At 38.1% G+C, this 9,902-nt stretch overlaps 2 protein-coding genes across 4 annotated transcripts in view; one reads left to right on the plus strand and one right to left on the minus strand.

Moving 5' to 3' along the window:
- Positions 1–2,019, plus strand: part of LOC105684532 — a 66,212-nt gene extending 64,193 nt beyond the window's left edge. For all 3 annotated transcript variants that reach the window (XM_048655388.1, XM_020851488.2, XM_012397938.3), the window contains one exon: positions 249–2,019. In XM_048655388.1, the coding sequence (XP_048511345.1) occupies positions 249–641 (393 nt within the window). In that variant the 3' untranslated portion in view covers positions 642–2,019. The remainder of the gene's footprint in view (positions 1–248) is intronic.
- A 226-nt stretch (positions 2,020–2,245) lies between these two features.
- LOC105684533 (glucosidase 2 subunit beta) lies at positions 2,246–5,242 on the minus strand. Its single transcript, XM_012397941.3, has 2 exons — positions 4,140–5,242; positions 2,246–3,777 (listed from the first exon to the last, which is right to left on the minus strand). Exons 1-2 carry the CDS (start codon positions 5,020–5,022, stop codon positions 3,128–3,130), a joined length of 1,533 nt encoding a protein of 510 aa, XP_012253364.2. The 5' UTR covers positions 5,023–5,242; the 3' UTR covers positions 2,246–3,127.
- Positions 5,243–9,902: the final 4,660 nt, after the last annotated feature.

The following is a 9,902-nucleotide window of genomic DNA, read 5'->3' on the forward strand; positions in this document are numbered from 1 at the left end:
ATTTCATATATTTTTTCATACGTTAATACAGCTTTGATTTTGATTCGCCAACACTAATCGCTGTTTTTCTCTCCAATTGCTTTTTATTTTTTATTCTTATATATTCTCTTGCGAAAACGAATGTTATCGAAAATCGACACCGCTATTGATCTAAAATGTCCATTTCATTCCATGAATAATAAATAAATAATTAAACGCTGAATGCTCTAATCCATTACGCTTTGCTTAATTTCATTGGCTATTTTCAGGATCCGTGGTCGGGGGGTCAAGTTATGGAGCCGACGACCCTTGACATGGAAGAAACGAAGCCGATTATTTCAGACAAATCTTACTGGCATCAGTCATCAGACGCTAGAGAGAATATAGATATTCATCGATTGCTTGCCATAACAACATTCGTCACCCAAATGACGGACAATGGGAATCAAAGAAATTCGGTCATATTTCCAAAAAAGAAATTATCATCGCCACCAACATCTCCGGCTAAACAGGAGGACAATAAAATAATGTTTAATAATTTATTGTCCAGCAAAAACGATGAGGATTTGCAGAATATGTTGAACGGAAACATATCGGAAGTGTCCACTGACACCAAAAGCTTTAAAGAAAAATTAATTATGTTCGAAAAGCTTGGCAAATGAGCTTTCATATATGTATAATGAAAACATAATCAAGTCACGCTATAATATCGTAGCATGCTTAATTGTAAATAAATATATATATGTATGTACATATATATATATATAATATATATACAGTTTTTGTGTACAATATTTTATTAATCATTTGATCTACTATTATATCTCGAGTTAGTTTTCGATTATGAGCTTATTACCCGTATTCATCTATGTATATACATACAAAATTTATGAAGCGGATGTTTTCATTCGAATTTTTTCTGGAGAAGTGAAAAATGATTGGCCTTGAAAATTATTTTGTACAATGATCAATTGCACAGATGGAAAAATAGATGACCTTCTCTAACTGTATGTAGTGCGTCCGCTTGAGATTTTATTATGTCATTTTTTTTGTAATCTAATTTTATTAATTCTACTTATTATACTTGAAGCTTCGCCTTGATTATCCATAATATCTATAATTAGCTTTATTTATAAAAATTCTTTGTCTACTCCGGAGCCTTTTCCCGTTATAGTTAACTGTCGACCATCGTGAAATTTGAGCCAAAACTTGCACTGTAAAATTAGTCTGAGATACAAATACATAATGCATACATGATAGTATTACAGAATGCAGATTAAGATTCACGCTAAAACTGCATTAACGCATAATATAAAATAATTCGAATTTAATAAGAGGATCATTAACTCGCGATTAAAATAATGCGAATTGAAGTTAAAGAAAATAGCATTGTATAGTAGAATAGATTTGGCATATAAAACATACTAAATGATACCTTCTCCTGTAAATATACTATAATTATGTAACATAGCATGATGATGAAAATAATATTATGCAACCTGTTTTAGGCACTTCGAAAACGAGTACGAAGTTTAATCTATCGATTTGTCTCCGCCTTGAGGTCAGTTTTTCGTAGGAGACGACTATGAGCTGATCTAACAAAAAACTAGGTACTTGAAAAGTTCGAGCGATAGGATTGAATCGTCGATCTATCTAGCAAGGCTGATCATGGTAACAAATCATAACACAGCAACTGTCATTACTGTGGTAAGTTTATACACCATTGCCAAACGGGTGGAGCAATTTATTATGTAAAAATGATCATTTTCTATATGATTTGTAAAAATTTGCTAAACTCTCGCACAATTGCTCTGAATTCGAAAATCATTTTATCCGAGATCTTGAATTTTCTCCTTCACAACTGTTATGAAAAAAAGGTATATCGATGGTTGCTGCAAACCGAAATTATTCTTCTAGTGAATAAAAAAACCTGAAATAATTGTTACAAGAGATTTATTTTAGAAGGCTCTAGCTACGCTGTGCCTAGATATTTTATAGATAGTTGTCACCGATTATGAATAAATATTATTACTGTCTAAACGCTTCTATTTTTTTTATTCACACATATAGTATGTCGATCGATAACCGAAATTCCGACATTAATCAAATCCTCTTTATTTAAATTATGAAATGATAAACGATATGTGGTATTGAAAATTAAAGTTTATGAATAGAAGTGTGCAGTTACGAATTATGAAATGACCAAAGTATCTATAAATAACATGCAATAGAGACGCGCAACGGAAATAAAACTGAGTTGGTTGTATATAATTCAACAAGTTTTATTCATTTTTCCAGACACGTTAGCATGATCTCCTTAAAAAATTACAAAATATGACTTACAATAAAGATCCATCCGAGCTTGGATATTATCAATTCGTGATAAGGGAAATTGAAATCAACCTCGTGTGTTTTATAATTGATGGAATAATAATTTCAACCCAAATGCTATCCCTAATACATGAGATCTATTAATCTTTTTGAAGAATTTCAACTCTGAGGAATGTATCACAGGCGGACATTCCATAATAATTAATAATTGGGTGAGATGGTACATCTGCTTGTGACTTCAGTACTTCCTTGGTAAGTATACACGAAATATTTGACTCAAGATTATAATGAGGAAAAAATGAATCAGTCCTCATCAATTATAATGTCAGAATACCAGATAGGTGCCAATTTAAAATTTTTCAAAGCCATTTAGTCTTTAATATTGTTACCAAACTCTGTAACAAGATCTTGGGTTTGACTAGGCTCGACTCACTTTGGGATGAAAAATAAAATAAGAGATATAGTTTATTAATAAATTAGCCAAATCTGACACAAATTAATTGTTTCAAACTAATATCTGCGTGTATTTATTTGTACATATCTTTTACCAATCATATAAATATTCTCTTAATGCAATAAGATACTCCCTGATTTTGTTTTCCTCCAGTGACCACTTAGGTATTATGTACCATTAATTTCACGTCGGTAAAAAATCAATCCGAGGAATGAAATTTTTTTATTCTGTAATCTTCTGTCCACGAACAGCACTATTAATAATCATTCTTGCAATATGCCTAATACTAACTATGTTTGTGATCCCAAAATGTTGAAAAGTGAATGTTTGATATATTTCATTGCTTAGGGTGTAAATAGCCACTCAAAGTTCATCGTGAGAATCACCAGCATGGTTTTTAATGTGACAGACTGCTGGAGTTGCAAATTCAATAGCATACTCGCACCGGCTTGGTTCTGAGACGGACAAAACTTGGTTATCCAGACCACAAGACAAATTCACTATTGCAGATCTCGTTGGCCCGTTCCAACAAGCGAGTCCTCGATCGAATTTCATGGCTGCGTATTTGTTTCCTCTAGACTCAGCCCAGTCATGCCAGTGTCCAAGAATAACCTCCGAACCACCAGACTTCGATTTCTGAGTAGCTTTTCCAAACGGACACAGTGTATAAACGTATTCCAGGTCTGTGTAGTCAAAGCAATGTCCATCTAGAGCTGCAAATTCTTCATCTGGACCATAGTCTCTATCAATTCGCTCCTCTAACCTTCTCAATTCTTCCAGCAAGTCCCTTGAGGAACTTTCGGCCTCTTTCAACTGATTTCTTGCCTTTTCTGCTTCATCGATCAATTGTTGAGTTTCTTCATCATACTGAGGAGCTGGTGCTTCTGCTTCAGTGTCTGCATCCTCCGCATTATCTTCGCCTTCACCTTCTTGATCATCTTCATGCTCCTTAGATAACTCTGACTCTTCATGTCCTAGAGGTTCACCTTCTTGGCCTGGGTGTTTGAAGGTTCCTATGTCAAAAATAAAAACCATACAGGTAATTTTCATTGCTTCTTCTTTTTAGAAACAATTAAATGAGCAAATAAAGATTGTCCTATCAGCAAGTTGACCGAGTTTATTTTCTTATATTCAATTGTAAATCTAGCATATTATATAAATTGCTCAAGACTTTGCCGCTACAGTTTATCTGCTATCAAATAAAAACAAACACATCCTGGCCTTATCAGAGTGTTTCTTTTCTCACCCGTGAGCCAAGCTCTTAATACAGCAAGAATCATTTTGAACTCAGATATAAAAGTGTCACAACGTGGTATGTATATGAACCTAAAATAAAGGAATGAAGAAACCTAAAATGAATAATTTTTATCCTTACCCTCTTCTAGCATGATGTACGGCTTAATATTAGCCCAAGCAGAGTCAAGGAATTCCTGCAGGTTGACCTCCTCTTTGTTGTTCAAGAAATATTTCGCTTCGTCGATGGATACTTCTCCATTCCTATTGACATCGAACGTTTGCCTGACTTGTATTTCAGAGATGGAGATGGTGCCGCTAGAATCAGAATCTAGGTGATTGAAATAATCTTCTGCTTCATTGGCATTCATTTCCTCTTCTTCAGGGTCTGTAGAAAGATGTTCAGTTTCAACAGGTTTATATTTTTCCAGAGCGATCTTCTCTCGTTCCTCAGCTTGATTCTTGATTATCTCTTTCTCCTTCTTAATCTTCTCGGCTTCCTCATGATCTGCATGAAGCTTACCAAGGTTCGATTGTTGCTCTAACTTGAGCTGTTTGCCTCTGGTAATCATTTCAAGTCTTATCTTGTCGCCCTGTTTCGCTAGCTCTGCAAGTCTCTCCGCCTCAATTCTTGCCTCTTTTCCAAGTTCCTGGCAATTGTTAACGCAAGCTTTATCAGAGGCATATTCATCGCTGGCATCGCAACAGTCGCATACACCATCGTTGACCCAGCTAGATGGTATGTATTGTGGCCTGTGGCCAGGATTATGACAATAGAAAGAGCCATTAGCACAAGCGGCAGTTGCCGGTTCATCACTACCATCACCACAGTCGCAGTAATCATCGTTGACGCGGTTGAATGGAATTATCAAGCTTCCATCTAAACACTGAAAGTCACGATCTGCTGGAAATAATGAATTCTTCGAAACCGGTACACCGCGAAGTCTGACAACGTGTGAAGCGGCTACGTGGCGCCATGTACATGCGCCAAAGACGATAAGAAATGGGTATAACATGTTCGTCATGACTTAGCTTTCAGTTCTAAATAATCGAGCCACGATATCTCACGATCACCTTCTGTTGTTAGTGTACAGAACCGATTAAATACAGTTCAGACGCACTTCCGACGACACACAATCCGACCAGTTGATCTGCGGCAGGATCCTGTAAAACTGACTCCCACCCTCCCTATGTCAGTGGCAGAGCAGCTTGGAGCTTTTTGTTAAAACTCTATAGCCGGTAGATAAGACCGGATTCCGCCATATTCAGCATGCGGGCGTTTCCAGCATCATAGTGGGCGCTCTACAGGAATAGACGAAGCGCGGTATTCGAAATTCAATATATTAAAACTGGTATCAGTCTATGATAACGTTAACACTTTGCCGAGTATGTGTAACGGCAAGATTGTGATTTGCTATGGATTGATAGTCTAAAATCCGTTGAAGGAATGAAACAACCTTGAAGAGAGTGTGACTGTGTCGAATAATTTCTAATTTGGGAAGTAGTTATCATATAAGTATCGCGTGTAATTCGTAACGTATTGTCTTAAGATGTATCTAGTATTAATTAGAATAAATGGAACAATATTGTACCATAAAGATGAACAGGTTTTCGATATAGTAAATAACATTTCAATGAAATGAGTATCAATTGTATGCTGTCTAAATATTTCGTGAATAAACGAATTGCAAGTTTAGAAATAAATTATTGTTTATCAATGATAACAACCCTACACCCGTAAACTCCTGACCATCCATCATTTGAAACATACGAACAATACTCAGACAGGACGACATGATGAATGATATTATTGTAAGAATGCACATCATGACGCACCAAGTTTCGGATCACCTCCTCGGGTTTCCTGTTCTCCTGATACAAATCTCCACTTTTGGGCGAACTTTCGAATTTCAGGGCCGGCATTCTAGAGATCTGCATTATCGCTTTTGATTTGAAGCATGATTGATCGATCAAAGACACAGGCATGCATGCAGTCAGTCCTGCAATGCATCAGTTGCTCTCTCTTTCATACTGGAGATGAATGAACAGGGTGGAACGCATGCAGCGGATCAGGCACCAGGTCTCGGAATACCTCCTCGGTTCTCCTGTTCTCCTGATACCTGGAAAATTTTTTGACCAAAATTCTAAATTCCGAAATACCTCCTCGGATTTTCTGTTCTCCTGATACCTGAAAATTTTTTTGGCCTAAATCCCAGATTCCGAATTCCGAAATACCTCCTCGAGTTTTCTGTTCTCCTGATACCTAGAGAACTTTTTAGCCTGAATTCTAAACTTTGGAAACGCTGTTCTAAAGCTAGAAATCATTCTTTCCCTTTTTTATATACAATTTATTAAATAAATAAATACACGAGCAGGCATATAGTTAGTTCTGCAAAGGATAAGTCGCTCTCTACATCGGACTAGATATAATCATGAAGGATTGAATGCATGCACATGATGAGGCACCAAGTTTCGGACCACCTCCTCGGGTTTCCTGTTCTCCTGATACAAATCTCCACTTTTGGGCAAACTTTCAATTTTCAGGGCCGGCATTCTAGAGATCTGCATTATCGCTTTTGATTTAAAGCATGATTGATCGATCAAAGACACAGGCATGCATGCAGTCAGTCCTGCAATGCATCAGTTGCTCTCTCTTTCATACTGGAGATGAATGAACAGGGTGGAACGCATGCAGCGGATCAGGCACCAGGTCTCGGAATACCTCCTCGGTTCTCCTGTTCTCCTGATACCTGGAAAATTTTTTGACCAAAATTCTAAATTCCGAAATACCTCCTCGGATTTTCTGTTCTCCTGATACCTGAAAATTTTTTTGGCCTAAATCCCAGATTCCGAATTCCGAAATACCTCCTCGAGTTTTCTGTTCTCCTGATACCTAGAGAACTTTTTAGCCTGAATTCTAAACTTTGGAAACGCTGTTCTAAAGCTAGAAATCATTCTTTCCCTTTTTTATATACAATTTATTAAATAAATGAATACACGAGCAGGCATATAGTTAGTTCTGCAAAGAATAAGTCGCTCTCTACATCGGACTAGATATAATCATGAAGGATTGAATGCATGCACATGATGAGGCACCAAGTTTCGGACCACCTCCTCGGGTTTCCTGTTCTCCTGATACAAATCTCCACTTTTGGGCAAACTTTCAATTTTCAGGGCCGGCATTTTAGAGATCTGCATTATCGCTTTTGATTTGAAGCATGATTGATCGATCAAAGACACAGGCATGCATGCAGTCAGTCCTGCAATGCATCAGTTGCTCTCTCTTTCATACTGGAGATGAATGAACAGGGTGGAACGCATGCAGCGGATCAGGCACCAGGTCTCGGAATACCTCCTCGGTTCTCCTGTTCTCCTGATACTTGGGAAATTTTTTGACCAAAATTCTAAATTCCGAAATACCTCCTCGGATTTTCTGTTCTCCTGATACCTGAAAATTTTTTTGGCCTAAATCCCAGATTCCGAATTCCGAAATACCTCCTCGAGTTTTCTGTTCTCCTGATACCTAGAGAACTTTTTAGCCTGAATTCTAAACTTTGGAAACGCTGTTCTAAAGCTAGAAATCATTCTTTCCCTTTTTTATATACAATTTATTGAATAAATGAATACACGAGCAGGCATATAGTTAGTTCTGCAAAGAATAAGTCGCTCTCTACATCGGACTAGATATAATCATGAAGGATTGAATGCATGCACATGATGAGGCACCAAGTTTCGGACCACCTCCTCGGGTTTCCTGTTCTCCTGATACAAATCTCCACTTTTGGGCAAACTTTCAATTTTCAGGGCCGGCATTCTAGAGATCTGCATTATCGCTTTTGATTTGAAGCATGATTGATCGATCAAAGACACAGGCATGCATGCAGTCAGTCCTGCAATGCATCAGTTGCTCTCTCTTTCATACTGGAGATGAATGAACAGGGTGGAACGCATGCAGCGGATCAGGCACCAGGTCTCGGAATACCTCCTCGGTTCTCCTGTTCTCCTGATACTTGGAAAATTTTTTGACCAAAATTCTAAATTCCGAAATACCTCCTCGGATTTTCTGTTCTCCTGATACCTGAAAATTTTTTTGGCCTAAATCCCAGATTCCGAATTCCGAAATACCTCCTCGAGTTTTCTGTTCTCCTGATACCTAGAGAACTTTTTAGCCTGAATTCTAAACTTTGGAAACGCTGTTCTAAAGCTAGAAATCATTCTTTCCCTTTTTTATATACAATTTATTAAATAAATGAATACACGAGCAGGCATATAGTTAGTTCTGCAAAGAATAAGTCGCTCTCTACATCGGACTAGATATAATCATGAAGGATTGAATGCATGCACATGATGAGGCACCAAGTTTCGGACCACCTCCTCGGGTTTCCTGTTCTCCTGATACAAATCTCCACTTTTGGGCAAACTTTCAATTTTCAGGGCCGGCATTCTAGAGATCTGCATTATCGCTTTTGATTTGAAGCATGATTGATCGATCAAAGACACAGGCATGCATGCAGTCAGTCCTGCAATGCATCAGTTGCTCTCTCTTTCATACTGGAGATGAATGAACAGGGTGGAACGCATGCAGCGGATCAGGCACCAGGTCTCGGAATACCTCCTCGGTTCTCCTGTTCTCCTGATACTTGGAAAATTTTTTGACCAAAATTCTAAATTCCGAAATACCTCCTCGGATTTTCTGTTCTCCTGATACCTGAAAATTTTTTTGGCCTAAATCCCAGATTCCGAATTCCGAAATACCTCCTCGAGTTTTCTGTTCTCCTGATACCTAGAGAACTTTTTAGCCTAAATTTGAAACTTTGGAAACGCTGTTCTAAAGCTAGAAATCATTCTTTCCCTTTTTCATATACAATTTATTAAATAAATGAATACACGAGCAGGCATATAGTCAGTTCTGCAAAGAATAAGTCGCTCTCTACATCGGACTAGATATAATCATGGAGGATTGAATGCATGCACATGATGAGGCACCAAGTTTCGGACCACCTCCTCGGGTTTCCTGTTCTCCTGATACAAATCTCCACTTTTGGGCAAACTTTCAATTTTCAGGGCCGGCATTCTAGAGATCTGCATTATCGCTTTTGATTTGAAGCATGATTGATCGATCAAAGACACAGGCATGCATGCAGTCAGTCCTGCAATGCATCAGTTGCTCTCTCTTTCATACTGGAGATGAATGAACAGGGTGGAACGCATGCAGCGGATCAGGCACCAGGTCTCGGAATACCTCCTCGGTTCTCCTGTTCTCCTGATACTTGGAAAATTTTTTGACCAAAATTCTAAATTCCGAAATACCTCCTCGGATTTTCTGTTCTCCTGATACCTGAAAATTTTTTTGGCCTAAATCCCAGATTCCGAATTCCGAAATACCTCCTCGAGTTTTCTGTTCTCCTAATACCTAGAGAACTTTTTAGCCTAAATTTGAAACTTTGGAAACGCTGTTCTAAAGCTAGAAATCATTCTTTCCCTTTTTCATATACAATTTATTAAATAAATGAATACACGAGCAGGCATATAGTCAGTTCTGCAAAGAATAAGTCGCTCTCTACATCGGACTAGATATAATCATGAAGGATTGAATGCATGCACATGATGAGGCACCAAGTTTCGGACCACCTCCTCGGGTTTCCTGTTCTCCTGATACAAATCTCCACTTTTGGGCAAACTTTCAATTTTCAGGGCCGGCATTCTAGAGATCTGCATTATCGCTTTTGATTTGAAGCATGATTGATCGATCAAAGACACAGGCATGCATGCAGTCAGTCCTGCAATGCATCAGTTGCTCTCTCTTTCATACTGGAGATGAATGAACAGGGTGGAACGCATGCAGCGGATCAGGCACCAGGTCTCGGAATACCTCCTCGGTTCTCCTGTTCTCCTGATACCTGGA

Source organism: Athalia rosae, chromosome 5 (genome assembly GCF_917208135.1).
Source record: "Athalia rosae chromosome 5, iyAthRosa1.1, whole genome shotgun sequence".
NCBI classification, from domain to species: Eukaryota; Metazoa; Arthropoda; class Insecta; order Hymenoptera; family Athaliidae; genus Athalia; species Athalia rosae.

What these genes read in the sequence shown, in the direction of transcription:
- LOC105684533 (XM_012397941.3), bottom strand. Translation starts at nt 5,022, where the DNA reads ATGACGAACATGTTATACCCATTTCTTATCGTCTTTGGCGCATGTACA. An exon ending in GTACATCATGCTAGAAGAGG is followed by an intron (nt 3,778 to 4,139) that starts GTAAGGATAAAA and finishes TTTTTGACATAG; the next exon opens with GAACCTTCAAACACCCAGGC.